General features: G+C 44.3%; 8 protein-coding genes across 10 annotated transcripts; 3 read left to right on the top strand and 5 right to left on the bottom strand.

Annotated features, from left to right (window-relative positions):
* Positions 1-3,793, bottom strand: LOC136198573 (mucin-22-like). Its single transcript, XM_065988560.1, has 5 exons — positions 3,637-3,793; positions 3,024-3,339; positions 2,826-2,969; positions 2,611-2,769; positions 1-2,554 (listed from the first exon to the last, which is right to left on the bottom strand). The coding sequence occupies exons 1-5, from the start codon at positions 3,649-3,651 to the stop codon at positions 117-119; spliced, it is 3,072 nt and encodes a 1,023-aa protein (XP_065844632.1). The 5' UTR covers positions 3,652-3,793; the 3' UTR covers positions 1-116.
* Positions 3,794-3,807: 14 nt separating this feature from the next.
* Positions 3,808-5,856, bottom strand: LOC136198588 (V-type proton ATPase subunit C 1-B-like). Its single transcript, XM_065988575.1, has 14 exons — positions 5,694-5,856; positions 5,558-5,625; positions 5,424-5,478; positions 5,337-5,370; positions 5,192-5,286; positions 5,040-5,131; positions 4,889-4,987; positions 4,758-4,826; positions 4,615-4,707; positions 4,474-4,567; positions 4,349-4,414; positions 4,214-4,285; positions 4,058-4,162; positions 3,808-4,000 (listed from the first exon to the last, which is right to left on the bottom strand). The coding sequence occupies exons 1-14, from the start codon at positions 5,823-5,825 to the stop codon at positions 3,908-3,910; spliced, it is 1,167 nt and encodes a 388-aa protein (XP_065844647.1). The 5' UTR covers positions 5,826-5,856; the 3' UTR covers positions 3,808-3,907.
* On the top strand, positions 5,545-8,073 carry LOC136198584 (2-(3-amino-3-carboxypropyl)histidine synthase subunit 2-like). Its single transcript, XM_065988572.1, has 12 exons — positions 5,545-5,992; positions 6,054-6,166; positions 6,217-6,297; positions 6,351-6,493; positions 6,541-6,788; positions 6,845-6,986; positions 7,040-7,098; positions 7,152-7,262; positions 7,325-7,377; positions 7,437-7,489; positions 7,565-7,804; positions 7,852-8,073. Exons 1-12 carry the CDS (start codon positions 5,876-5,878, stop codon positions 7,977-7,979), a joined length of 1,488 nt encoding a protein of 495 aa, XP_065844644.1. The 5' UTR covers positions 5,545-5,875; the 3' UTR covers positions 7,980-8,073.
* LOC136198569 (leucine-rich repeat-containing protein 9-like) lies at positions 7,934-15,203 on the bottom strand. 3 transcript variants are annotated; one of them, XM_065988554.1, is made up of 36 exons: positions 14,357-15,203; positions 14,068-14,301; positions 13,878-14,018; positions 13,763-13,826; positions 13,644-13,714; positions 13,416-13,598; positions 13,081-13,239; positions 12,986-13,028; positions 12,853-12,940; positions 12,440-12,574; positions 12,337-12,391; positions 12,188-12,285; positions 11,945-12,123; positions 11,832-11,895; positions 11,638-11,782; positions 11,492-11,580; positions 11,378-11,444; positions 11,202-11,321; positions 11,090-11,149; positions 10,911-11,045; positions 10,642-10,859; positions 10,358-10,587; positions 10,164-10,309; positions 10,043-10,117; positions 9,698-9,996; positions 9,583-9,646; positions 9,427-9,533; positions 9,298-9,371; positions 9,101-9,245; positions 8,977-9,049; positions 8,860-8,928; positions 8,676-8,801; positions 8,518-8,580; positions 8,332-8,464; positions 8,079-8,274; positions 7,934-8,021 (listed from the first exon to the last, which is right to left on the bottom strand). In XM_065988554.1, the coding sequence occupies exons 1-36, from the start codon at positions 14,411-14,413 to the stop codon at positions 7,994-7,996; spliced, it is 4,233 nt and encodes a 1,410-aa protein (XP_065844626.1). In that variant the 5' UTR covers positions 14,414-15,203; the 3' UTR covers positions 7,934-7,993. The 3 variants fall into 3 exon arrangements, with proteins under 3 accessions (XP_065844626.1, XP_065844624.1, XP_065844625.1); XM_065988552.1 differs by having other exon boundaries at positions 8,518-8,583; positions 14,357-15,202; XM_065988553.1 differs by having other exon boundaries at positions 8,518-8,583; positions 13,644-13,711; positions 14,357-15,202.
* On the top strand, positions 14,492-15,764 carry LOC136198589 (alpha-N-acetylgalactosaminide alpha-2,6-sialyltransferase 3-like). The gene is made up of 2 exons (XM_065988576.1): positions 14,492-15,295; positions 15,449-15,764. The coding sequence occupies exons 1-2, from the start codon at positions 14,502-14,504 to the stop codon at positions 15,654-15,656; spliced, it is 1,002 nt and encodes a 333-aa protein (XP_065844648.1). The 5' UTR covers positions 14,492-14,501; the 3' UTR covers positions 15,657-15,764.
* On the bottom strand, positions 15,543-20,451 carry LOC136198571 (transcription elongation factor SPT5-like). The gene is made up of 26 exons (XM_065988558.1): positions 20,291-20,451; positions 20,113-20,215; positions 19,910-20,054; positions 19,787-19,858; positions 19,669-19,731; positions 19,516-19,615; positions 19,371-19,457; positions 19,133-19,297; positions 18,785-19,072; positions 18,660-18,735; positions 18,443-18,606; positions 18,240-18,395; positions 18,092-18,189; positions 17,964-18,033; positions 17,842-17,913; positions 17,734-17,784; positions 17,549-17,674; positions 17,303-17,492; positions 17,147-17,252; positions 16,946-17,094; positions 16,774-16,897; positions 16,667-16,721; positions 16,167-16,619; positions 16,071-16,109; positions 15,923-16,018; positions 15,543-15,864 (listed from the first exon to the last, which is right to left on the bottom strand). The coding sequence occupies exons 1-26, from the start codon at positions 20,324-20,326 to the stop codon at positions 15,706-15,708; spliced, it is 3,243 nt and encodes a 1,080-aa protein (XP_065844630.1). The 5' UTR covers positions 20,327-20,451; the 3' UTR covers positions 15,543-15,705.
* Positions 20,452-21,038: 587 nt separating this feature from the next.
* LOC136198578 (uncharacterized) lies at positions 21,039-23,047 on the top strand. The gene has a single exon (XM_065988565.1). The coding sequence runs from the start codon at positions 21,067-21,069 to the stop codon at positions 22,936-22,938; it is 1,872 nt and encodes a 623-aa protein (XP_065844637.1). The 5' UTR covers positions 21,039-21,066; the 3' UTR covers positions 22,939-23,047.
* On the bottom strand, positions 22,940-26,296 carry LOC136198577 (cleavage and polyadenylation specificity factor subunit 3-like). Its single transcript, XM_065988564.1, has 23 exons — positions 26,233-26,296; positions 26,121-26,184; positions 25,972-26,069; positions 25,868-25,913; positions 25,726-25,808; positions 25,592-25,676; positions 25,442-25,534; positions 25,306-25,395; positions 25,183-25,243; positions 25,042-25,131; positions 24,910-24,990; positions 24,762-24,856; positions 24,649-24,711; positions 24,499-24,594; positions 24,381-24,450; positions 24,183-24,334; positions 24,056-24,133; positions 23,896-24,004; positions 23,808-23,842; positions 23,597-23,758; positions 23,409-23,554; positions 23,242-23,359; positions 22,940-23,120 (listed from the first exon to the last, which is right to left on the bottom strand). Exons 1-23 carry the CDS (start codon positions 26,271-26,273, stop codon positions 23,010-23,012), a joined length of 2,067 nt encoding a protein of 688 aa, XP_065844636.1. The 5' UTR covers positions 26,274-26,296; the 3' UTR covers positions 22,940-23,009.
* Positions 26,297-26,340: the final 44 nt, after the last annotated feature.

The raw sequence follows: 26,340 nt of genomic DNA, 5'->3' as shown, positions 1-26,340 counted from the left end.
TAGAAGACACGTGCCTCGACTATATATTATGTGCGTCTGGTGCGCGTGAAAATGTGCAAATCAATCTGAAAAGGTCCATGAACGATTAACTAGATTTTTGTTCGAGTCTGTCTGTGCTACGCTGCCATTTTCATGACGTCACCCACACTAAATCCCATTTCGGTATCTTCTCTCGTTTTGAAAACGGGATCGTTATCGCGATCTTCTCCACTATTGGCTATTCCCATCATAGCCATATCCTTAGCCATTGCCTCTTTCATTCGATCGCCCGTAATACCAAAAAGCTCAAACGTTTCTTCGGACATGGGAGCGGGCCGAACCTGGGGCACACTCCTCAATTGATTAGGAGTCAAACGAGCTCCCGTCTGACGAACCAAATAGGCGTTATGATGAGTCGGTTCGACGTAACGAACTTTGACTCCACCCGGAAGATTATTGGAGTCGTGTAAATCGGCTGGACTCGCTCCTCCGGCCAAGAGAATAGTCGAATCGATTCGACTTTGCATGGGAGTCGTATCAAAACTGTAAATTGCTTCTTTGTGTTGAGAACTTTTCACTTGCCAATCGTACCAAATTTTATCGATGTAACCGTGATGAAGATGAAATTCCGGTGCATTTGCCGAATGAAACGAGCACATTGTGCCGCCAATTTGACAGTGAACGCGATTATGAAGACTCACTTCTAATCCAAATAAAAAGTTGAGTGGATCGTCAGGACTCGTATCGAGAACGATATTGACCATGAGTTCATTTGGAAGAGGTTCGGGCGAAAAATCGCGCGAGAGACATGGAATAAATGACGTCGAACTCAATTGGAATTCGCCTTCGCGAAAGGGTCCCGTTTGAACGCATCCCGGCGCTCCACCCGGCGTCTCTCGAACGCCGTCTCCTCCAAACCACGTACTATCATTTGCCCAATACGGTTGATTCCACGGATCGTTTGCTGTCAGACTCCACGCCCAATAGGGTAGCGTTATGCGACAGTCGATTTCTCGTAGAAGATTTTCTATTTGGAGTATGAACCATCGATGCCACGGCAAGAAATAGATGTCGTTGTGAAGACCGTCGAAAAAGAGTTCAAAATGACCGTCAATGAGAGCGAGAAAGCGAGGACGAAGAGCGGGATCGGTGAAAAGACGTTTGTAGGCGTTGATAAAGCGAATTCGTTCTTCTTTGGTTAAAGAGAGAACTTCCTTTCGTATACGATAGCACGAATACTCGCCATGAGAGCAGTAGCACCAGCGATTGCACGAATCTGTTTCGCTTGTCCCATCGACGCATTTTGGTGTCGTCATCGTCTCATTCGTCGGTTCGACGGTTGTAGGAGACTGCTCCGTTGTGACCGCTTGGGCTGTCGTAGGTTCTACTGTTGTAGGAGACTCTGTAGTCGCTTCTAAAGTCGTAGGAGTCTCTGTTGTGATTTGAGCAGTCGTAGGAAAAGCCGTTGTGGGTCCTACTGTCGTTGCAGACTCTGTCGTTACTTCTAAGGTTGTAGGAGACTCCGTCGTTAATTCTAAGGTTGTGGGAGACTCCGTAGTTATCTCTGAGGTCGTAGGAGAGTCCGTTGTGACGACTTGGGCTGTCGTAGGAAGTTCTGTTGTTGAAGGGGACTCTGTCGTCACTTCTGTTGTGATTTGAGCAGTCGTAGGTTCTACTGTCGTTGCAGACTCTGTCGTCACTTCTAAGGTTGTAGGAGTCTCTGTTGTAAGTTCTATAATTATCTCTGAGGTTGTAGGAGACTCTGTTGTGACGACTTGGGCAGTCGTGGGACCTACGGTTGTTGCAGACTCTGTCGTTACTTCTAAGGTTGTAGGAGACTCGGTTGTTATCTCTGAGGTCATAGGAGAGTCCGTTGTGACGACTTGGGCTGTCGTGGGAGATAGAGTTGTAGGTCGCACTGTTGTAGGAGACTCAGTCGTTACGTGAACCGTCGTAGGAAAAGCCGTTGTGGCTCCTACTGTCGTTACAGACTCTGTCGTTAGTTCTACGGTTGTAGGAGACTCAGTTGTAACTTGAGCAGTCGTAGGAAGTTCTGTTGTAGGAGACTCTGTTGTGACTTGAGCAGTGGTAGGTTCTACTGTTGTTGCAGACTCCGTGGTTATTTCTAAGGTTGTGGGAGACTCCGTTGTAATTTCTACGGTCGTAGGAGACTCCGTGGTCGCTTCTAGAGTCGTAGGAGACTCCGTTGTAACGACTTGAGCAGTCGTGGGAGATAAAGTCGTAGGTTGCACTGTTGTAGGGGACTCCGTAGTCACTTCTAGAGTCGTAGGAAGTTCTGTTGTTGCAGCTTCCAAGGTTGTAGGAGATTCTGTTGTGACTTGAGCAGTCGTAGGTTCTATTGTTGTTGCAGACTCCGTTGTAATTTCTACGGTTGTAGGAGACTCCGTGGTCGCTTCTAGAGTCGTGGGAGACTCCGTAGTAAGCTCCATAGTCGTAGGAGACTCCGTAGTCGTAGGAGACTCCGTAGTCGCTTCTAAAGTCGTAGGAAACTCCGTTGTAACGACTTGAGCCGTCGTAAATGGTTGACTTGTCGTCGGAGACTGCGTCGTCGTTTCTAAATACACAAATGCTACATTATGATAACCGACTACGTGTATTTCGTCTACGAACCTATAGAGCAGGGTTTCTCTCGATTGCATCTTTGCAATTGATGCAACTTTCGACCACATAACCACCAATTATTATTTGTGCATCGTCTCTCTCCCGTACGAACGCGCAATCCTCGATCGCCACACGACTTGCTACAGCGACCCCACTCGCTCCAAACGACTAGAATAGTTCCAATACAATTAGAATAGAAATTAGATTACGTGTGTACGACTGACCTGAATTGAAGCAGCAGTAAGACTTCCTTGTCAATTTGCGACCTTCACATCCAGCTGAGCCATCCTTGGAAGAGCACGTTTCAACGCCAACGCGACTCCTTATGCACGTCGCACCGCAACTACTCCAAGAACCCCACGTCACAACTATTAGAAAAGAATGATTAATTCAAAAGAAAGAAAAGAGATGAGTGTACCCACCGGGATTGCTACAGGTATTGCAACGAGATGACTGACGAACTCGAATCGTTCGACAATCGCCGTTGTTCGTCCAGCAATGACGTAGAGAACCCGTTCGCACTCTTGTTCCGGCACCACATGTGCTTGAGCACGGACTCCACTCTCCCCACTCTCCCCACGACGACGACGACGACGACGACGACGACGACGACGACGACGAGACACTGCCGCCGCCATATAGGGAGAGACTTGCTGCTGATGAAACAGAGATGAGTAGCAGAAAGACTGATGTCATAGCAGTAGGTTGACAGTTGAGAATGATGATGATGATGCTAGACTAAGGCCTTCTTATAGAGTATCACGATACACCATCTCAACACCGGGGACGCTCAACTATGCGTCGAAACGTTACCGCGCAACGTGCACTATTATAGAAAACCCCGACGGGGGCCCCGCTGCGATCTAGACAGCGCGTAGCCGAGAGACGAACGCGTCTCTAGCTTCGTTTCGATACGCCGAAGCCAAACTAAAACTCGACGACGACAAACAGACTCTAGACGACGTCAAACAGACTCTAGACGATGTCGTCGTTCGCCGTAACGATCGCCCATGGCCCCCAAGAGAGTCATCTTACATTCGCTTTTGTCATTTTGCCGTTTCGGGGGGGTCAGGGTGGACGAAGAAGCTGTACGGTAAGCGACCGGCGGCGTCGAGCCATTCTTCGAACCCTCACGTCTCTCTAGCGACGATCCCTGAGCTCTTTCTTACCGAAACGAATCCGTACTGCACAAAACACCCACGCGAGTCTACGGGAACCTGCGGACATTTTTATACTGTCTGACAAAAAAAAGAGAAACAAACAACAAGGCGGCGGCGGCGACAAACGATGACGTTTTAGATAGAAACTATCGATCCATTAGCTCCACTTTGATAGGAAAAAAGACGTAGGGATAATAATCCTGCTGCCCTATCATAGAAAGCCCAGGAATGTCGACAATCTAAAAAAAGAAGAGAGATGTACTATTCGGCCCACCACAGATATCTCTCTCTCTCACATCTCGATCTTTTTTGCCGCCACCTGACCCCATATCCAAGCCACCCTGCAATCCGTACAGATCCATTAGCTTTTCACGAATTTTCTTCTGAGCTTTTTTATGAGGCTAATCAAAAAAGAAAGAGTCAACATCCATCTAACAAAGTATGAGACTTACTTTGGTAAGAATCGCTCGAAAATTGACGGGAAGTCCGTATCTCAAAACGGACTCAACAAAAACGCGAAGAGCCTAATTCAAAAAAAACCAACGATAGTCAGTCAAAAGTCATTCTATTCTAAATCGCGACGTCACTTTGATGTGAATCCATCCGGCAAAAGCCTCGCTAAAATTCACATTGAGCCAACGAATAAGTGGAGCCTAAGAAAATACAATACCCCTCCCTAAGAGAGACTCGTTCCTACAGACAGCGTGATTACGTATTGTCGTTTTCTGTCTGATTGCAATCGATTGATTTCCTGTCTCTCCGCTTGCTGCGCAGAAGTATCAAAGACAAAATCGCGAACAATAAACCTATAGTACTATATAGAGAGAGTGTAGTATATATACGTGTCATCTACTTGTTTTCTCTCGCGTGCAATTTGTATTCGTCAACGACCTTTTTGAAAAGAGTTACCGTGTAAAGACCATGTTCGCCATCCTCGTGTATTTTCCTAAGTCAATATTGCATGATGATGGATTACTCACTTCTTTTTTTTCTTACTTTGTTGATCGTGGAACAACCATGTCAGACAATTTTTCGTACTTGAGATTCCAGTCTTTGTAACCCGATCTAGAAAGCAAGCGAGCGTAACGTCACTCGCTCTCTCGTTCTCTACGCGACAGAAAACGTACTTTGGAACGACGACAAGGAGAGTTGCCAGGTATTCAGAATCCAAGACAAAGTCTTTCTTGTTCACCAAATCAATTAGACTTCTCGTGAGTAAATTTCCACTAAATAATAAATAATAAATAAATAACTGCACAAAGACTAGTAAGATTTCACGTTTGTTTTCTCTCTAACGACGACAAATTCGCTTTCAATTGATTGTAAGCCGTCGATTTTGTTTTCAGCTCAGAATCAATTTGAGAAATTTGCTACAACAACAACAACAACAACAATGAGGAAGACCTCCCTTCTTATTTCTTCCAGAATACCTTGAGAATCATTTCAGATATTGATTTGGGCGAATGTCTCGTCGGAAATCGAGCTGAATCCCATTGAAATTTAGCCAAGTATTCGTCAACCGATTCTATATAGACAAAGAATAACGAGAGAGAGATTTCCATTATTGTATCTCACTGTCATTGACTCGCAAGTTGTCTTCCAATGTATCCTAGGAAGAAAACTAAGCAACGCCTCCTCCTCCTCTTCAACTAACAGCGACACCTTTTGCTCCGATTCCAACACTTCGCACAGATACTGAGCCATTTTTCGAGTCACACTGCCCAATAAAAAACGATGGGGGAAAAGAGTCGAAGAGTCACGGATCGAGATGACGATAAAAACTCGTTTCTACTTACGATTCTGCAAAGACGTCGTACTTGGCCAAATCTTCGGACAAGCTGACGAGCGTATCGAGCGTTCCGACCTAGTTTTCATCGACATCGACTCGTTTTCGTCTCGTTTTGCATCGTCAAAAATGCGAACGACACTTGCCTTCATATCGGGAAGGTTCCACTTGCGATGGCGACTCCACTCGTTCTGACCTGCCGTCTCTTGATCGATTTTTGCCAACGCTTCGGCGGGGCTCGGCTCTCCGGGCAGCGCAATCAGCCAAAACTCATCCATCTTGTGACCTTTAGCGCACGTAAAGCGCTCCGCCTTTAGAGATCAAGATCATGACCTCCTCCTCCTCCGTCGCCGCTTGCGACGAGCCGAAAGACAGACGACGACTTCTCTATTATTACGACATATCAAAGTGCGTCAGCTTCGTCGAGAGCGGAAATTTTCAGAACGTAAGACTGCATAGATATGTCTACATCATCATCATCGGTTCCCCTCCTCGCTCGCGGGCAGGCCACTCTCCAGTTTCCCGACGAGCTCATTCCAGATGCAGCGGCAGTGGCATCGCTCATCGAAGAGAAAACGGCCGTTCGAACCTACATATTAGCAGACACGAGCTACGGAAGGCACTTTACCCCCTCTTCTACTGACTCTATCTAGAAACGCTTCCTTTTAGCTGTTGTGTCGATCAAGTTGCTGCGCAACACGTCAACGCCGACTGCCTCATCCATTTTGGTCAAGCAACGTTGACTGATCCGTAAATTAATCCGACAGGTTCTAAGATCCCTTAGAAGTCTGTTTTTCTTCCAGTGGACTCAAAATTCCCGTGTTATACGTTTTTGGTAAAGAACCCATCGATGTCGACGACTGCATTTCCAATTTTCGTCGTTTGTTTCCTGATCCAATGACCTCCCTTCTCCTTCTTTCAGATATTCTTTATTACCACGTCCAAGGTAAGCAATAATCTAAAATTTCCAACGTAACCTGTGGATATTTACAGATCAAATTTTTGAAAAATTAAAATGCGAATATACCAATTTGATTTCTGCTGAAATTGACTGTGGTCTGACGGCAAGCTGCTCATGCAAATCAACAGCAACAAAGACGACGACGTCGACGATGATAAAGCATTTTGGAAGATCATTCAATCTTCCAGAAGAAAAATCTTTACGTGACTATGCCGTCTTCTATATCGGTAGTGAAGGTCCTGTTCTAATCAATTTCATGATGACATTGAATCAATGTTCAGTGAGAGAAGTGATGACTGCCCTCTCTTTCTCATGGCATTTTCCCGTCGTTTCTAGTTCTACTCCTACAATCCGTCGACGCGAGAGGGTCGTCAAGAAACGCTCAACGTAAATCGAGCTCTCATGAGGAGATACTATCTTATACAAAAGGCAAAAGATGCTAACGTCGTGGGAATCGTAGTAGGAACATTGGGAGTTGGTAGGAATACGTATAGACACACGGAGAGAACGCGCTACTTTGATCTTTCCTAGCTAACTACTTAGGAATATTAGACAGGATGAAAATGATTATTAAAAAGGCTGGAAAGAAGGTTAGTTGAGCTCCTTATTTGAATAAGAAAACGACGATTTTTGGTGGGAGTAGTCTTACACGTTTGTCGTGGGAAAATTAAATCCAGCAAAGCTGGCAAATTTTATGGAAATTGACGTCTACGTTCTGATTGCAGCACCAGAGGAGAGCTTAGTCGATTCAAAGGTAAGAGAGACAGGGAGGAGGAGGAGGAGGGGAAAGATAGAGGAGAGGGGATTTTCTCGTAGGATTTTTACAGACCAATTCTAACACCCTACGAAATGGAGATTGCCTGTTTAAAGTCAGTAGAAAAACCCGTCTCTTTCCCCTCCTATCCTATCCTATTTACCTCGTGTACAGAAATCGCGAATGGACGGGAGATTATGTGACTGACTTTAGGGAACTTTTACCTGGTAAGCAATAGGGTGTTTTCGAGAGAGAGAGAGAGCGAGAGAGAGAGCGAGGGAGGGGGTGTTCTGTTAATTAAGGAGCTGCATTTCACGTCGAACCTGAATCTTCTGAAGTGACTGAACCGGAATATTCTCTAATTACGGGCAACTTGCGCTCTCTTAACCTCGCCTCCGACGACGAGGGACTAAAAACCGGCGGCGGCGGCGGCGGCGGCGGCGGCGGCGGCGGCGGCGGCGGCGGCGGCGGCGGCGGCGATTCTAAAGAAATCGTGAAACGATCGCCATTACATGTAGCAACTGTACAAGGAAGCAGTGGGGGTACATACACAAAATGTGAATAAAGCGTATCTCTCCAACCTTTCTAGGTCAATTTCTATCGTCTCGATCGTGGCAAGGACTTGAACCGCGACTGGGCGAAACGGACGATGTGAAAGTGAAAAGCGGAAGACGAGGAATAGCGATCGCCTACGAAAACGAGCCAACGGACAACTGAAGAAGAAAAATAAATTAAAACTTTTGTCCCCTGTGCAATTTCCTAGAAAAAAAGACACTATAGTATTGAATTGAATAATCGCGATTTTTCGTTACTCGCCTCTGATAAAATTGGGATGCCGTACTCGCTTGTGGATGCCATTCCGATCCTCCGCCGCCACCAGGCGGCAGGCGACGGCGTTGGTTTGGAATTGACGACTTTCCTTGATTCCATGGCAGTCCCTCGATGCCTCGATAGAGCTGACCATCAACGCCCGTTATTACACGAGACATATCACTTGGAAGAACAGATTTTTCTAAAGAAAATCATTCTCTATGATATTGAAAATAGTGGAGGATATAAAAGAGACTACTTCCTCCTCCTGTTCCAGGATGCGGCTGTTGGTGTGGTGGTGCCGCCGCCGCCGCTGCTTGAATTCCGCTCACTTGGAAACCGAACGATGCGCTAGGGGGAACGGCGTATCGAACAGAAGAAACAGCTCCCGTCTAAAGTCGATTTTAATTAATTAAAATCGGCGCTTCCTCTCTTTCTTTCTCACTTTTGAAGAACTTTTCCAATTAGATGACGACGACGATGAAACAACTTCAGGAGGCCCTTGGCTCTGCTTGAATAAAAGGACGTTTTAATTAAAGGGTTGTTCTTCCCTCGACAATAGTGCATAGACTACTGAAAAAGACTACAAGAGGCGCGACTCACTGCTTGGTCAGCAAAGTAGAACTCGATTTTCATTCGTTCTTCCTCGCTCACGTCTAGACCATCGATGATTTGGACGAGAGGAAGACGATAGATAAGCAAAGGACGATGAAGTTGCTTTCGAGTCGCCTAAAAGACGCAGGAATTATCTATCTATCCTTTCTATCTATCTTTTGCGAAGGCAAACCGGATTGCTTATCAGTGACACTTCCAACAAAGTCGAAAGAAAGCCGATTTTTTCAATTTCAGCCATATTCTAAAGAAATACAGCAAGATCTTTAGCAAAGACGAACGAATGACTAACCTGAATTCGATTCATTCCCAGATAAAGACGCTTTAGCGCTCTCAGACATTCAAAATGTGACAAATCCTTTAGTCTAACAAAAGGATTAGCGTTTCCCCTCGCAAATTTACTACAGTACTCTTACCTATTTTCTTCCATGTGCAATTCCTCCAAGTTGTACTGCGAAACGAAGGAATGCGAGAAAAGATTCTTAATCTTATTTCGATCAAGAACCAATTCGACGAGCGTTGTCATGCCTTCAAGGCCTTCAACGTGACTAATTTCGTTTCCTAAGTAGAACAAAATCACATCAACGTCATCGTATATACTCTATATTATTGCCTTGAAGAAACAAAGTTCGGAGACGAGTCAGTCTGGAAAGATGAAGCTGTTCCATATTCGTAATACCATTGTATCTGTGCATGGCGGCGAAAAATCAAGAGAAAAAGGAAGAAAATATTATCTTTTTACGCTAAATGAAGAACTTGAAGATTCTCGAGAACGGGATTGAATGATGATGATGATGACGATGAAAGATGTACGACACTTTTAATGTGATTGTAATTAACGCACAGAATCTCAAAACAAATAATACATTCATTGCCATTTCTCATTTTTATATCATACCTTAAGATTGACCAGAGACGTCAATCCCTCCAATGACGTCAAATTATTATTTTCCAAGTTCAAACTAGAAGAAAACATATCTAAATTAATAGTTTTTTAATTCTATGTCATATACCTCGTCAGATTCTGTAGCAAATCGCTTCTTTCTAATTCAACGTGTCGAATTCCAGATTGAACAAAGTCTGCCTGAGTCAAACTCGCCACATCCCCGCCGCCAAGACGCTCAGAAATATATTCCAATGTAAGTCTCCCACCAAACTTCTCCTTCGCCAAAGCAATTTCAGTCGAATCAATAACGCAATTGTCCAACGCTTTGAGACTCTTCAAGTGAAAGATCGTAACTAGACGGTATTCTTCAACGTTCTTCGTGACGGGATTTCCATTGAGATCCAACGCCACGAGATTATCCAACGGCTAAAAAAGGAGTTGAGATGCACGGGGGACCGGCCAGATGGCGTACCTTTAAGGACAGAACGTCTCTCGTTGTCCCTACAAAGTTATGAGCGAGATAAAGTTGAGATAAGGACAAGCACTTCTAAAAAAACACGATTATGATTATTCCCCTCTTCATCTATATCTACCTGGAGACACGATGGGCTAGAGATTCGATTGCGGTCCAAGTTGAGACGTTGGAGAGACGTTAGATTTGCCAAAATCCAAGCGGGTAGAGACGAAATAAAGTTTCGAGAGAGATTGAGGGAACGAAGATGAGAAAGATGCCCTATGCCTAACAGAGATCAAAAGCTTGCTTGCACTCTAGTAGAATATACCTTACCTTCAACGCGAATAACGTAGTTATCTTCAAGGGACAATTCTTCAACGTAAAGACATCCTTCGAGTCCCTCGATTTTCGTGATGGAATTACAAGCAAATGACACCCAACGCAAGTTCTCCAATTTCTCCAAATTGGACATTTTTGTTAGGCCTTGGCCACTCAAATTCAAGACAGTCACCTTGGACCATAACGTAGCATCATCTTCATTAGACAATTTTTGAAGCTTAAGCCTTTTATGCCAACAACTAAGGGAGTTATAGTGCTACGAAATACCGTCGACTTACCTACTGACTCTACTCCATACATCTGCAATTGATTCAAGTGCGAGACTACGAGGTTCTTCCCCATTCATTCTCCCTTTGGACATGAGCATTGCAACGGACAGTCGAGACGTCACTAAAGCTCGCACAGCGACGGCCAATTCGTCGTCGGAGACGGGGATTCCGTCGAAAACTTTAAGTTGCTTCAATCGACCTAAAACGTGCCTTCTATGTTCCCTACCCTAAATTGATAATTAATTAATCATTGTCTCGTAAGAAATATTCTACCGTACCGTCTTTTTCCATTCGTTGTGTCGGCTGTCGAACGACGTCAAAGCCGGACAGTGTTTTCGAATTAGAGTGAGAACGTTTCGAATGTGAGTCAGACGATTCCAGCTCACGTCAAAGTGTTGCAAGTGGGTTAAATCCTAAAAACGAGATGATATCTCAAGGAAGAACTCTTAAACAGTACCATCAATCCCTCTAGGGTAGTCAGATTGTTAAAAGAGACATCCAAATAGCGCAATTCACTCTATGATACAGGCGGATTAGGGTGGCTTAAGTTTGGGGTGACTACAGCATACCAAATTTTGAATTCCTTCGAGAATATTGAGCTCATTGCAACTGACTACCAATTTTCTCAATTGGGGCATTTCTCGCAAAAACGTCAAACGTGTGAGCCCATTTCCGTGCAAATTCAAAACCTGAACACCCGCCACTACTATAATAGCGTAGAACGCGACGCGCCTAAAATACCCACCCTAATGAGAGACAAAGACACGGCACCCGTTCGTTCCAAGATAACATCTTCGCTCAGAGAAACGAGCCTGTAGTAGACAGTAGAAAGAGAGAGAGTTCTACGGCGCTAACTAACCTAAGCTGAACAGGAAAACAAGGCGTCATACGAAGAACATCTTCATCATCATCGTCATCATCGTCAGTCTCAATAAAATCATCAGGGTCCTCGCGCGCGAAGAGATATCAGTTAATTCTACTCTACTCTAAGAAGCATGTACTCACTGCTGGAAGAAAGTCATATTCAACGAGATACTCGGGAAGTACGAGTTTCTCGTTAAACGAATAGATGAGCTGCTCTTCTTTTTCGTCTTCTCGTAGGAGAGGAAGAAAAACCGAGTCAGCATCGGGATAGGAGAGTTGACAAATTCTAAACGAATTAATATCCAAATTTTTCCCTCAACAAAATCTCAACTGACTCTCTATCATCATCAGCTGCCTTTTCCAATTTTCCAACACATACTTTACAGACAAAAACATGCCCTAAGAAGAACCCCCCTAATACTTTTGAATGATTGACTAAGAAACCGACCTTCAATTGGCTTTGACTTCAGTACTTTCATCTCAGCACAGTGAAGACTATCAGTGAGAGGAAGAGCAGCACGTTCATCCCCACACAGAGAAGGACCGTGCTCTATTATTCGAACGACGTCATCAAAACCCGATTGCACCAAGAAAAGATATTCCATGAGCTTATCGTCGTTTCGTTTCCTTTTTAATTAACGTATAAATTAGACTAGGAATGTTTGGAGGAGCGGTGTAAAGACATTATTACTTGCTCATAGTGCTAACGTGGTCATCAAAACGTCTTTGTAAATATTGATTGTGAATTTTATAGACGCTTCGGATTGCCACCCCCGTACGATTATAGGGCTTAAGACTCGGCTCGACGTCAGACTCGAAAGAAAGAAAACCCCTTCTTACCTTATAGTGAGGAACGTCAAACTTTGATTTGATGAGGTCAGAACAAACGCCGAACCTGGACGGAGGCATAGAAACGAAAATAATAATGATTTTCTGCTCTGACCAAGGATCGGATTCCTTTCCCTTTTCGCATTGCACGTTTCCTCCGGTTTCTAACTCAAGTGCAACGAGTTTCTGCTCTAATTGACAGCGAGAATCGTGAAACGATTCGTTCGTCTTTCGTACATACTCGTGTACTCTAAAACAGACACAGAATTCTACTCAGAGACACAGAGGGAGGTGAAAAGTTGATGACGAGGCCTAGCTATAATGTTTGGTTTCGTTACCCATACAGCTCTCTGTATGGGTAGACTGTTTGGTTTCGTTACTGGAGGAGGTAAGATTTTCTACCACTACCTATACAGCTTTCTGTATGGGCACTACCTATACAGCTTTCTGTATAGGTAGACTGTTTAGTTTCTACTACTGGTGAGGAGGTAAGATGCAGAAAGTAAACAAGTCTCTCTCTATGATTACCTTTCAATGTGAGACGATACAACGCAAGATGCCCTCTCCAATAAAGCCTCACGCTTGGCTGATAACGAATCCTCACGACCAGATACGTCTAACACAAAGTCAAATGTTAGGTAATAGTAGTAGCAGTCCTTACCAAATTGCATAAAAGGTCTTTCGTCTTTCATCAGCATTTCAATCTAACGCGCATTTATTTTTTCAAATGAATCTAGTGAAAATTCTCTTTCTTACTTCTTTTGCCAAACACATGAGACGTCTCACTCTTGTTCTCGATCGTTCCAAACGTGGAAGAAGAACGCGGGTCCAAACTTCGCCCTTTTTCCGGTCAATTTCATCGTTCAAATGACGAAATTTGATTTCATAATAGAGTTTCTTTCTCTCAACAAACGTCTAAAAAATTGCGCTAAAAGTGAAAGACCGTCTTCCAAAAGAGAAAGACCGTCTGACAAAAAGTGAAAGACGGTCTGATAAAAGTGAAAGACCATCTTCCAAAAGAGAAAGACGGTCTTCCAAAAGCGAAAGACCGTCTGACAAAAGTGAAAGACGGTTATTACGAGATCTCTGACCTGAGCGAGATCTTTTACTGCTTGCGATGTGACGTCATACGTATCCAAATGAGTCAAACGTGGCAAATGATAGAGAAGATGCGTTGCATAGTTGCACAAAAGGCATACGGGACTCTGTCCAAATTGAGCATCTTGAAGACGAAGATCTTTCAATTTTTCCAAAAACGACAACGACGTCAAATCCTAGAAAAAATCATCGGCCCTGAATAATAAATAATATCCCCGTACCCTTAGAGATGTGAGAGGATTATTAGCCAAATTCAACATTTCCAAATTCGACTGATTAAGAAGAGAGTCTCCTAAAATAAATTAAAATTCATTTCCCACCCGCCCACCCTTTAGTTTACCTATAGACGAAATTCTATTGAGAGCAAGATTTAAGTCTAAGAGACACGTGAGTCCATTGAGACCCTAAAAAACGTACGTAGAATCTTTATTTTAATAATCACGTGTTAGGCTTACCTCTATCTTTTCAATACGATTGTCATTCAAAAGGAGTATCTTTAATTTTTTCAAATGCTCAATATTTTGAATTGTTTCAATGAGATTCGAGTAGAGACACAACTTTTCCAAATTGATGCATGCATCCAATCCTTCAATAATCTACAAACAGATTTATTTTTAATTAATTAATTTTTTTATTTAGACTGACTCGAATTTGGCATTCGCATATCCAGAGTTCGTTTAGGGCGTGGCACGTGGATAGATTTTCGATTCGTTTCACTTCCTGATCCATAATGACGATTCTCGTCAAATTGAAAAAAGCGTCGAGTCCCACGATGCGAGGATAGCCGAAAAAGAACATTTCGATCGAATTCACGCGCTCTCTCGCCTTTCCATCGATTTCTCGCGTCGTTTTATTGTACGATATTCCATTGCACGTACACTGTACGAAAAGGGGCCTCATTCTTCGTTTTTTGGCTCTACGACTCGGTTTTTACCATTTCGTGCATGATATCGTCGTCCGATTTTTCTTTAGATTGATCTGCAGACGCCATTTTCGCTCGATACGGACGTCTTAGCGACTAGGAATGTTTGAACGTTTGGTCGGCGTGCAGTGCGCAAGCGCACGACTCTATCCAATCAATGGGGTGGCTCAAACGAACGCTCTATTTCGTCGTTTTTCTCGCATTCATCGCCACATTCTATTCTTTGACATCGATTCGGCGTCAAAATAACGTGATAAAAACTCCTGAAGTCGTCGAGCAGACGACGAAAGACGTCGAGACACGAGAGGAGGAAGTGAAAAAGCAAACTGCAACGCCAGCGATCGATAGAAATACAAAGACTCCTCCAACGAAATCGTCGTCGTCGTCGTCGTCAAAGTTTCGCAAAATCGAAGGCTACATGGACGTGAATAGTGGAGAAGTGCTCGCACTCGATTGCGGCTCATGCGCATTCGTTGGAAGCTCGGGACACATCCTCAATTCAGCGGCCGGCACCGAAATCGATAGCCACGACTGCGTCTTTCGCATGAACGGTGCAATTGTACGTGGTTTCGAAAAAGACGTCGGTCGACGAACGACTGTACGCATCGTCAATCACAACGGTGGCGTTGTCTTCAATCCTAGAGGTCGTCGTTCGAAATACTTCGAAGAGGAGAAAAGCGATCATTTAGTCGTGTGGGGACCGCCGCAAAAAACGCCCATACTCAAACCTATGCTCGTCGACTTAGTCAAACATTATCCTTACTTGAAAGCGTTCACAATGACCAAGGAGAAAATAATCGCTTTGGATAAACAATTTGAAAGGGAAACGGGTAAAGATCGCTTCAAATCGAGCTCGTGGCTTACCACCGGTTGGTTTGCCTTTGATATCGTACTCAAGGCGTGTCGTGACAACGTTGTCGTCTACGGACTTCCTCCTGGCGATTATTGCGAGTGAGTTCACCACAACACGCAACGTAACGTAACTCTTGTGATTGGTCGCCCTTGCCTTTGTGACGTCGTCACTCTCCTTGACCATATTTGGAAGTTACGTTACGTTGCGCGTCGCGCGTCTACTCTCACTCTCACTCTCTACTTCTTCTCTAGTTCAGCTGAAGGCGCTAAAACGTTCATTCGTTATCACTATTATGAAGAGGGTGGCAGTGAATGTAGCTACTATAAAGGGCATACACATCACCGATTTGCAGCTGAGAAAATCATCTATGCTCGATGGGCAAAGACGAGAGGAAACGTCTCTTTTCGTTTTCCCTCGTGGAATCTCACACAGATAGATACTAGCCAAGTAAAATTTTGAATTTAGTCTACAAACACAGTATTAGTCAACAAAGAACATTGTATTCCTTCTAGTCTTTTGACATGTCCAAAACAATTTTGACGAGAAATTCAAGAGGAAGAATGCGCAGCTGATCAGTAGCCGTAATTTTGATAATTCCATCAGCACCGTCAATATTAATCAGCGTACCAATCATATTGACGTCACAACCACCTTTGAAAACTCGAACCTAAAAGTAGATACTGTAGTAGCAACCAATCGCGTTTTCCCCTCTCCCTCTCTCTTGCCTTGTTGTGTTTCGATGGACGAACGCGTGCCAAGCAATCGAAAGGAACAGCAATTTCTTGCTCCTCTTCGTACAAATAAACGGAAGCAACGCCAGGCTAAAAACAACAAACCCTAATTATTATTAATATTATAAAAATGATTACGTACAGAAAGAGATTTGACCACTCCAACCTGATTCACATAATCCTACACGCACGAAAAAAACTAATATACTAGAGAGAAAGAGGAGGGGTATGTTCTCACGTCAAAAGCGTCTGTTATTTGAACTTCAACGTCCTCACTCAACCATTCCGGCAATGGGTCGCCGCCGCCGCCGCCGCCGCCGCTGACGGCACCGCCGCCGTGACCCAAAGCGGCACCAGGCGTCTGCGGATTATAGACAGCAGGCGTTGCCGGTGAAATTGGCCCGCCAACGCCGCCGCCACCGCCGCCGCCGCCGCCTCCACTTCCACCCCCACCCCCAGCCAAAGGCGTCATAGGATTACCAGGCGTCATTGGATTCATTGCGGGAGACGGTGTCTGTGCGTAAGGCGAAAAAGCTGGCTCTTGATTGTACATTGCAGCGCTGCTAAGTGGCGTGCCGGGGGTAAAAGGATTGGCGCTTTGTGGCGTGTCCGGCGGAGCGAAATTGCCCGGCGTATTTGGACCACCGTAGCCGCCACCCGGCGTCACAGGGCTCGGCGTATTGAGAAACATCTAAAAAAGTCATGAAACGTCTCTACAGTAGTACGTCGTGTATCTACTTGGGGCGAAGGACTCGTTCCATCATAGCCATAATCTCCAAAATCGCTCTCAGCCCTGAGAGGAACATTACGAATAAGGCTTTCTTTTTTTTTTTTTTACTACGTACCGTCCCCGTGGAGTATTGGGTTGCATGGGATCCCAAGCACTGGAACCGGAGACCCCGTAAGACGGCGTACGAGCTCCTGGCTCGTGTGACGGCGTTTGAGCGCCATAGTGAGGAGTACGACTCCCTATGTGCACTCGTTTCGCAAATAAAGTAGACAAAACCCCAAGCTTACCGTCGTGTTGCGGCGTCTGCGAACCGTACATGGGCGTACGACCCCCTGACGCTCCGTACATAGGCGTCATATTACCGTGCATGGGAGTTTGATCTCCAATCATAGGCGTACGATGATAGACAGACACGGCACCCGTCTTTTTCTCGTCCCTAAAACGAGAAAACAATGCATAAATAATCGTCTAGGCGGCGTTTTTCTTACCCAACAGCGAGAAGACGAGTTCTGTCCACAGATATCGTTTGACATCGCGTGTGCAATTCCACTCTCGCCGTACTCTCCGTCGCATCTTTCACAATACCAATATAACCTAGGGAGGGGGGACGTGAATTAATAAAGGAATCGTTAGTTCTACGTTACCCTTATAGGGTCCCTGAGTGATTTTCACTGTTTTTCCGATTACTTCGTTGTCTCGTCGTCCTTTACGGATTCCTCTACCGCCTCCTCCGCCTTTGCCGTCGCTTCCTGAACCGCTGGATGGATGAGCGGGGCTGTTGAGACGCGGGGACTGAGCAACGAAATCCGAACGACGACCCAAAGGAGCAACACTCTAAAAAAAACAACCCCATCTCTATGATCATAGATCCACTCTCTCTAGAGACTCACTCGCGATCCACCAACTAAAGCAAGATGACGAGCTTTTACAGCAATTATTCCCCCATTCTCAATGACTGATTTGCACAGGAGAAAGGCCCAATTACGATAAATATGACGTATTTCCCCTTGAAACCCCTACAAACACGAATCCAACTACTCCAAACCCCCCCAGACTAATTAAGAAGAAGACGTACAGCAAAAGAACCATCCGTCACTTTTACAATATCCTTCGCACGAATATTGCTCTTCACAACAAAAGAACGCAAATATGATTCTACAGCTAATTGTGATTAATTAAATACCGATTCGGAATCTAAAGCTACTGCAGAACGCGTGTTCTTTCGCACAACGGACTGTTGTCGAACGGTCATAACCTATTAAGGAGTGACAGCAACACTCGCTCTCTTTTCTCTATCTATTCTACCTTTCCATGCATGTTCAAAACGCTGAACGTTTCGCGTTCAATTCTCACTATAACTCCAACCGTTTGCTGACTGCGTAAAAAATAATTTCTAATCTATTTAATTGCGTGTGTGTGTGTGTGTAACGCACTCTATTTGAACTAGATCACCAAATTGAAAGTGGCCAGACGAATCGACGCCACTTGCGCGTTCCGTACACAATTGAAGATCATTGGCTCGAACTTTGACCTTAAAAACAATAAAAAAATGAATAAAAACTTCATTTTTCGTTCTCTTACTTCGTGCATTGTGAGATCGGAGAAGAAAATGATGAGATTCTCTTCCACGCGCAAAACGAGACCCGTATCGCCTTCGTGTTGACCCTTGAGCACTTTCACGTGATCGCCCAAGCGAAAATGTTTCCTCAATTGAGAAACATCCAAATGCAAATCACCCTAATCGAAAAATTTCACTCCTAAATATAAACTAGATTCTATTTCACTTTTATTTCTGGATCGTTTGGCTTAATGACGACTAATTTCGACTCAACTTTGATGATTTGGCCCACCAAATCCTTCAGACCTCCATCAACTACAATTATATTATCTCCTGGAGTGAAAGCTGATGATGACGACAATGGATCTTGAAAAGACGCCATTCCACTCACTTAATCAACACAAAAAATACTAAATATATTTATATGCGTATGTATCCTATACAATTTTCCGCAGCTTCGTCTGGTTTCACTTCAAATTTATCCAATTCCGACAAACCCGGTTTCACGCCTTCAGTTATCTAAAAAACCCCATCTTCCCTAATAAATTAAAAACTAGAATCGTCATACCAAAGCGGACATGGCCATGGGTTTAATAAGAAACCCGTCTTTATAGCGATTTCCTTCGAATACCAAATAATCTCTATCGTGACTGACTTCGCCGCCAACAACGCGAATTTTATCGGCGTCGAATAATTGTGCGCTTGGACGCGCGCGGCGTTTGCGCTTTTCGCCGGCGCCGCTCTTCTCATCGCCGGCCCCGCCCCCCGACGATGATTTACTCGTCAAACGCGCGTAATCAATACGGGGAATCATTCGAAGTATAACCTGACTGCGAGACGGATCCAATTGCTCAATCTTATATATATAGAAAAAAAGAGGCACGTGATTGACTATTTATATATTATTATTTCTTACCTGAGCCAAGTCATCTTTATAGATTCCGCGTTTCAAACGAACCCATGCGCCTCTCTTGAGAGTGGCGCGATCTTTGACGACTTTGAGAACGTCTGTCATTTCCTTGATAGGAACCATTTGCTGTTTCCATAGTCCAATACGTAGATTTCCCACTCCTTCAATAGCCTATAGGGAAAAGAGATACATGTCTCACGTCACGCGTGCGTGAGGAATTCCCTCTTTTGATGACGTCACGTACCTGCTTTACATTGGCTTGCTTATATGATTCTATATAGATGTAGCCCTTCACTCCTTCCGGTATGACAACGGATTTGATTTGAAGAGGCTGCCGGCGGAAGCTGACGTCATCAGAAAATAATAAATAAATATTATAGGTCTCCTACGCTTTCACTGTGTTCCAATGCCAGAAATTTTCTCATTAACAACAAACACGTTTCCTTTTCAGCCCCAATTCGACATTTGACAAGCCACAAATTCGGATCTCTATAAAAATTAATTCATTAATTCATTAATTCATTAATTAAAACAGTGTTGACTTTATTCCAGGTAATAGACTCTGTTGAGAAACTTCAACGGATTCTTCAGTCGAAGTACCAAATCTAATATTGAAAATCCAAATATTTGTAATATGTTATTTTCTATAGAAAATGTTACCTAGCCCCAGCGGATCCACCAGAATATCTTTGTCTATAATATTCCTCTAAATCCTGCTCCGTTCCTTCTTCACTAATAATCAATATATTTGTATCCCGTGCCACGCCCCTTTTTTATTCTTACGCTCTCGTAATGACTTGGTGAATTCTTCGCATTCCCGTCAATTCTTTTTCTGATGTCCCGTATGGATCAGATTCGGCTATAAAATTACGATAGCCTTCTTCTTCTTCTTCTCCCTCTTCATCGTCGTCAATATCTTCGTCGACCTCTAATCGATCGAATTCGAATATTGATTTCTATCTTTTTTTAGTTTTTCCGCTTCTTACCGGCTTCTTCGAGGATGAATTCGGATCCGCGCGGACGTTTCGTCATGTGTGCGCTCTCTTCGTCGTCGAAATCGTCTTCTTCTTCGTCGTCGATGGCGATATTCTAGAAAAACAGGAGCGCGTTCCCCTTTAGGGAAACCCCACACCAAAAAACCTATCCGCCCAGTCGAAAACTTACTTCATTGTCTGAATAGCCCTCTTCGCTGTCCGACATCGCTGAAAAGGAGGGAGAAATGCACGGGGACACACGCGCAAGCAAAGCAAAGAAGGATGCTAGCGTGCGCTAGATAAGCGCGAATGATGGGACACAAGCGAAGAAGGAGCAAAAGCGTACGGAACGGCGTCACGCAACGTCCAAAGCGTGGTCGGCGGGAAGCTAATGGACGAATATTTTCAACCGAAGCCTAACGAAACGCTTCTGGACGTCGGTTGCGGCACAGGAAATCTCACGCATCTCCTCGCGCAAAAAGTCGGCCTTCGAGGCCTCGTCGTCGGCGTCGATCCCGATAAATTTCGCATAGAAGAAGCGAAAAAAGCAACGCAAGGTGTTCCTAATCTATTCTTCGAACAAACGATAATGAAGAAGAATGGAAGATTAAGGGGCCACGCCTTCTTCGACGGTATCTTTCGCAATCTGGCCATTCATTGGCTTCGTTTCAATGACGTTGCACCGACACTCACATGCACCTACGATATGCTAAAGCCCAATGGCCGTTTCACTTTTCTCATGAATTTGAGAAATCAGAGAAGGCAATGCTTCTTACTCTCATCCACGATTCATTAGAAAAAGCCTAGGCTATTAATTGACAGCAGCAAACTTTGATTTCACAGTCACTCACTCACTCACTCAATAGTTATAGCCGATTTCCTACAGACAGTCACAGCATAGATTATTACATCTATGGTCACAGTAGATGTATAATCCGGGCGTTTTTCGCTCGCTCTTTCCCCAAGATGGCGGCTGAGTCGGAGCTAACTCTCGTCGATCTCGTCCAAACGGCTCAATTTCCCGTCGACGTTCAAGTCGTTCGAGGCTACGAAAACAGAAAAGAAACGGGCAGTCCATCGATTCCTTCAAATCGTCTCCTACGCATCTATTTCACTTTCGACGAACCGATTTTGGTGGCGCGAGCCGAAAACAGCTCAAAAAACATAACAATTCCCCTCGACACATCGAATCTGATCGAAATCCTTCCAAACAACCCGCAATTAGACGACAAAACATACGAAACAGCGGCTGACGTTCTCGCAGCGCGACCACGCCCCCCATGGATACGAGTCCAAGAGAGCTACGACGGCGGCGAAGAAAACAATACAATCAACGAAGACGACGAACTCGAAGACGTTCATTCAGACACAGAAACGCCATCGAGTCGAAGTCGATCGTCATCGCCAGAATGGGAATCGTCAAGTGGGCGTGGTCCCCCACCACGCCCCCCGCGTCGTCGCGCTGTTCTCGTCGCAACGCGTCGTAGCGAATACATGGGTGAAGTGCGCTACGAAGAAGTTCGTCTCGGCGCAAAAACGGGCGGACAATTTACGACGCGATCCAACGTGAAAAAACGTTTCTACGCCGCTCAAATCGTCGAAAAAGAATGGAATCTACCCCAACGCGTTCGCGTACACTATCGTCGTCGTCATCCAGCCGAAGTTCCCAAACCAGGCGTCATAGTTCGAATTCTACGTAATGATCGTCAACCCCTTCTTGTCTCAAGCGATCTTTCTACGGGACAACTTCTTCTTCTTCCCGCGCTCACTCTCACAGACGACCACTTCCGGGTTCGTCTTATCCCTGACACCCCTGCCTATGAAGCAACGGCTTCAGCACTCTATTCCTCTCTTGATTTATCACTCGTGCCGCGCGTTGGATCCGGCGCTTTTGAAGCCATATTTGACGCCATGCAATTCCCGGCAATAATTCCAGCTGCAATGAAATCTATGCGCGGTTTTGAGTACGTGACCGTTCTCATGCCTTCAAGCGGTTTCCATGAGAATGACGAGGACCCGGATGAAAAAACAAACACTCTTAATTATCGTTCTCTTACTGTCGTTGGCGTGCCGCCCGAGGTTTCCGGAAATGTTTACGACGACGACGAAAATTGTCCGGTTCGTCTCGAAAAAGTCGATCCCGTTGCGAGTGCGAATTTGCTGAGTAAGCGAAAGAATTTGATTACAAATTGCATTCAAATGAAGAAACTTCTTCAATGGCAAGAAGCGGCGGAAGACGACGTTTCGACGACACAAGAAGCCGACTACGTCGACGCAGAAAGAGAAGAAAAAAAAGAAATTGGCAATGATGATGATGACGATTACGAAAGCGTGACGAAATTGGAAAGCGATTACCAATACGCAGATCCAGATAAATTAATTCAGCAACGCGTTTCCGTCAATCCAAACAAAGGAGCAACGTACGAATCTGTCAGCGGAATGATTTTACCGTCGACAGACGAATCACGAATTCGCGAACTGAAAAAATCAATTTCAAGAATCCAAGCGGAAAACGAGCGCACCCAATCAACGATCGATAAACGCGTTGCAACAAAAGAACGAGCGCCGGCTTCTGTGCGTCTGGACGCAGACGAAATTCGAGGTAAATTGGGTGGGCTAAATGTCCAAGGGGTTATCTGTCTTCTTCGCAAACTTGGCCTTGGCCAATACGAAGAAGCGTTTCGAAGCGAGAATGTTGAAGGCTATTTGCTGCCGGAATACGGCGCCAGCGGATTGGCCGATTTGGGTATGAGGCCAGTGCACGCGCGAAAGTTAATGGCCGTCATTGGAGGCCGTTTACCGCCGGGAAAAACGTGGGAAAGATTGACCACTGCGTGACCACTTCCCCCTCTTTAAATTTAGAAAAACCCTCCTCCTCGATTTTTTTCTGTCTATCTCTTGTCCTTTGTTTAAATTTCCATTGGAGTTGGCGCTCCCGTGCACGGTGTTAGAGCCGATTGTAATCGTGCAACGGCTGAAGAAACGACGCGTAGGAGAGAATCGTCAACTGACGTCACTTCCTACAGAGAAAGATATGAAAAAAAATAATGCGCTTTAATTATTTAAGGCCGATTCACAAGCGTCCAATCAAGAGAAGATTTCTTACGTTGTGAATCGGCCTTAACTCTTATTTATTTATACGGAAGTTGCTATGTCAACACTCGCTGTTGATTCGTCCGTTGAAACGACAATAGCTAGACCATCTTCAGACATGTCCACGTGCTCTTCACCAAATACTTCTTGAAGAAGAACAATTAGTCTAAGACACAATAGAGATAGAATACTATTTAATGGCCCCTTCTAAAGACCGTTCAGGATAAGCGTCGTCATCAGGAAAATAAGCTGGCTTTGCTTCACTTGCCGTACTTTCAAATACGGCTGGATTCGACTCGATTTGCAGTATAACCCCAAGAACGGCATCAGCGTACATATCGTTCACGTGATTGCCTACCCACTGCACGAAATAAGACAATTTCTATGCAGAATAATCGCTTGCCTCCAATACGAGCTGATCAGCGTCGTCTTTGACGATTGTTATCGCTTTGAAGACGCGAACGGCCGGCTTTCCGCGCCACATGACTGCCTCCAAGTCGCCCGTCAATTCCCTCATGAAATATTTGAGTACGGAGAGCGGAGGCCCAAATGCAACTGTTTGTCGCTACAGAACACGAAAAAAATCGAGGTGCTGTGCTCGAGAAATTACGTACCTGGGTAATAACGCACGGAGAAAGATCCGTATAGGCTAACAAATCGTTTCCATTAATTATATATACATTGCATTGCGTCATTAGTTACCTGCTAAGTCTGATGGTGAAACGAGGGTATAATTGAAGCCTTTTTTGACTAGTATTCCCGATATGTTTGCTTCGTTTTTTGGCTTGCTTGAAGCGAGCGAGCCAACAACCTAAAAATATCAATTTAAAAGCGAATATTTTCTCTTCTCCTCTCGAACAACTTTGACTGTCTTTTCGCCCTTAAAATGCAACTCAACCGATTCCGTATTGCGAGGATTATAGATAGCAATGTTGGAGTCCTCGAGAAAAAATTTCAATTAATTAATTAATCAATAATTATCTATCTACCTTTGTGTCTTCATATTCACGAATGAGCGCCGCTTTGAGCCGACTCATTTCGTTCTGTTCACCGTGAACCAAGACGATATGAGGCGGCTTCAAAATGCGAATAAACGTGCTCGTCTGCTCGTAATCCGAATGAGCAGAAAACGAAATATAATCTAAAAATCTCAATAGCGAAAAATTAGACAGTGGAGCCAGTCGAACCAATGGAGCACTTCCTAGCCAATTTAGCTCCAGCAGCTGTATTGATTTCATCTGGTTCAGACATGAGATGCTAAAAGCCCCCATTAGATTATTAATTTTAATTAATTAGCCTATTTACTTTAGCCAGTGTTCCTTCGACGCAATATCCCGCGATAACGACACCGTTTCGCTTCTCTGTGCACCACGATTCAAAGAGCTGTCTTGAAAGTCCGCTCTAGGAAGGAATAGCGTAGTCCCCCCCACCCCCAGTACGTTCTAGAGAGAGAACCTGCATCATTCCCGGACTAGCCATGACAACGGAAGGTCCAATATCATCAAACTGATCAATTCCCTATAAGGAATTTCCCCATGAACGCCTATAATTAGGGAATCTCTACTTACTTTCAAATAGGATATGTGTTTGAAGTGAAACGGATTTGATATAGCAATCTGCTTCCGTATCTTATCATTCATAGCGTTGATATACGTCTGATAAACTAAAGACGCGTCTTTTGTTCCTTATTCCTACTACGTATTTCCCCTCACGGACCTGCCATGCACTTTTTAGCCAATGACGATGCATAATAGATAGGAATGTCATGCAAATCAGGATGCTGATCCCAATACTCATCTATTATAAATCGACTTTAAAATTCAAAGCCTTCTCTATAATTATTTCTACCAAGAATGAGTAGGAGCTCTTGAGCTCGGCCCAGAGCAAAGACGGGTATAAGGCAACGCCCACCACGATTAACAATATCATGTACAGTGCCTATTAATAATTAATAATAATAGATATATCCTTATAAGGGTTGATTTTTACTGGTGAAACGAGTTTCTCGAACTTCTCGTTTTTCATGAATTTGAGTCCCGTACGTTGCCTCCTAGCGCGTCACAAAAAACAAATTTCATATATTATATACAGTACATATCATTTCTATTTCACTGTAATTAATATGTCGGGTTTGATTGGTGGAATTTCCGCTGCCATCAAATGCCGATCTTCCTGCCTCGAAAAATCGCCCGTATAAAGAATCTAAAACAAGTCACATAAGCCAACTCTATAATCCCTCTCTTTAGACCTTGACTCCAGCTATTTCCAGCATAAACATAGCTGCCCCAAGCACGTGACCAGCATGATAGCACCAGAACTTAATCCCATTGACTTCCATTTCCTATCCATAGACATATAGACACAAATCCCTGTCTGTCAACTGGGGAAAATACTAGACCTGATGAAAATTAACAGTCTCTATCTTATCCATGCTATTTTCCAGATCCTTTTCACTGTACAACATATCCACAGTAGAAATATTACTGCAAATAGATTAATATATAATATTAAGAGAAAGAGGGAGGAGATTACCTGACTTTGATGTAATCAGACAAGAGCCATCGATAGATTGCCTTTGAAGCGTGCGTCATAAAAACCCTTCCCTTAAAAGTAGTCTATAGATAAGAAGTAAGAAGTAAATGTGACAAAGACAAATAGAGACTATGAACTGTACTTTTTCTAGAAACCAAGGCAACGCGCCACAGTGATCCAAATGAAAGCTAACGTATTATTTCCCATAAGACATGATAATGTAACGAGTTTTTCTCTTTTTCTTACTGGCTAACAAGCAAAATATCAATTTCATTCGCGTCGATCAAATCGGTGAAAGGAAGAGCGTCTACTCCGTGCATTCCAGGGTGAATTCCAATATCGAGCTAAAAAATCGATGTTCGTTTCAGTTTGTTGATGACGTAGTCATTGGCTACCATGATTTTCTTTCCTTTGAATTCTAGCATGATGCACGAGCGACCCACCTCCTGGCCAGCGCCACTGCACACGGATTTAGCTCTCGTGCTAGCTACACAGCTCTAGACTTACAGTGGACGAATGACGAGCAAGTCGCTTTGGACGTCAGCCATTTCTTGTTACGGGAACCGAGAAATGTTAGCGCGCGCGTACCAACGATCGAAAGGCATGGCGTCGACG

This window comes from Oscarella lobularis, chromosome 19, assembly GCF_947507565.1.
Source record: "Oscarella lobularis chromosome 19, ooOscLobu1.1, whole genome shotgun sequence".
NCBI classification, from domain to species: Eukaryota; Metazoa; Porifera; class Homoscleromorpha; order Homosclerophorida; family Oscarellidae; genus Oscarella; species Oscarella lobularis.
The sequence above is the reverse complement of the archived record's forward strand: the minus strand, read 5'-3'. Positions and strand labels throughout refer to the sequence as shown.

What these genes read in the sequence shown, in the direction of transcription:
- LOC136198584 (XM_065988572.1), top strand. Translation starts at nt 5,876, where the DNA reads ATGACCTCCTCCTCCTCCGTCGCCGCTTGCGACGAGCCGAAAGACAGA. An exon ending in AGTAGGAACATTGGGAGTTG is followed by an intron (nt 6,987 to 7,039) that starts GTAGGAATACGT and finishes GATCTTTCCTAG; the next exon opens with CTAACTACTTAGGAATATTA. An exon ending in AGAGCTTAGTCGATTCAAAG is followed by an intron (nt 7,263 to 7,324) that starts GTAAGAGAGACA and finishes ATTTTCTCGTAG; the next exon opens with GATTTTTACAGACCAATTCT.
- LOC136198569 (XM_065988552.1), bottom strand. Translation starts at nt 14,413, where the DNA reads ATGGCGTCTGCAGATCAATCTAAAGAAAAATCGGACGACGATATCATG. An exon ending in AAGACCTTTTATGCAATTTG is followed by an intron (nt 12,941 to 12,985) that starts GTAAGGACTGCT and finishes ACTTTGTGTTAG; the next exon opens with ACGTATCTGGTCGTGAGGAT. An exon ending in TGTCTTTGTCTCTCATTAGG is followed by an intron (nt 11,322 to 11,377) that starts GTGGGTATTTTA and finishes GCGGGTGTTCAG; the next exon opens with GTTTTGAATTTGCACGGAAA.
- LOC136198578 (XM_065988565.1), top strand. Translation starts at nt 21,067, where the DNA reads ATGGCGGCTGAGTCGGAGCTAACTCTCGTCGATCTCGTCCAAACGGCT.
- LOC136198571 (XM_065988558.1), bottom strand. Translation starts at nt 20,326, where the DNA reads ATGTCGGACAGCGAAGAGGGCTATTCAGACAATGAA. An exon ending in AGGGCTATTCAGACAATGAA is followed by an intron (nt 20,216 to 20,290) that starts GTAAGTTTTCGA and finishes CTGTTTTTCTAG; the next exon opens with AATATCGCCATCGACGACGA. An exon ending in TTTTGAACATGCATGGAAAG is followed by an intron (nt 17,914 to 17,963) that starts GTAGAATAGATA and finishes ACTCCTTAATAG; the next exon opens with GTTATGACCGTTCGACAACA.
- LOC136198577 (XM_065988564.1), bottom strand. Translation starts at nt 26,273, where the DNA reads ATGGCTGACGTCCAAAGCGACTTGCTCGTCATTCGTCCACT. An exon ending in TGCCTTGGTTTCTAGAAAAA is followed by an intron (nt 25,809 to 25,867) that starts GTACAGTTCATA and finishes TCTTATCTATAG; the next exon opens with ACTACTTTTAAGGGAAGGGT. An exon ending in CTAGTCCGGGAATGATGCAG is followed by an intron (nt 24,595 to 24,648) that starts GTTCTCTCTCTA and finishes ATTCCTTCCTAG; the next exon opens with AGCGGACTTTCAAGACAGCT.
- LOC136198589 (XM_065988576.1), top strand. Translation starts at nt 14,502, where the DNA reads ATGGGGTGGCTCAAACGAACGCTCTATTTCGTCGTTTTTCTCGCATTC. An exon ending in CCTCCTGGCGATTATTGCGA is followed by an intron (nt 15,296 to 15,448) that starts GTGAGTTCACCA and finishes CTTCTTCTCTAG; the next exon opens with TTCAGCTGAAGGCGCTAAAA.
- LOC136198573 (XM_065988560.1), bottom strand. An exon ending in CAATACCTGTAGCAATCCCG is followed by an intron (nt 2,970 to 3,023) that starts GTGGGTACACTC and finishes CTTTTCTAATAG; the next exon opens with TTGTGACGTGGGGTTCTTGG. An exon ending in TTACTGCTGCTTCAATTCAG is followed by an intron (nt 2,770 to 2,825) that starts GTCAGTCGTACA and finishes GAACTATTCTAG; the next exon opens with TCGTTTGGAGCGAGTGGGGT.
- LOC136198588 (XM_065988575.1), bottom strand. Translation starts at nt 5,825, where the DNA reads ATGGATGAGTTTTGGCTGATTGCGCTGCCCGGAGAGCCGAGCCCCGCC. An exon ending in TACGACGTCTTTGCAGAATC is followed by an intron (nt 5,479 to 5,557) that starts GTAAGTAGAAAC and finishes TTTATTGGGCAG; the next exon opens with TGTGACTCGAAAAATGGCTC. An exon ending in TGTTGGAATCGGAGCAAAAG is followed by an intron (nt 5,371 to 5,423) that starts GTGTCGCTGTTA and finishes TTTTCTTCCTAG; the next exon opens with GATACATTGGAAGACAACTT.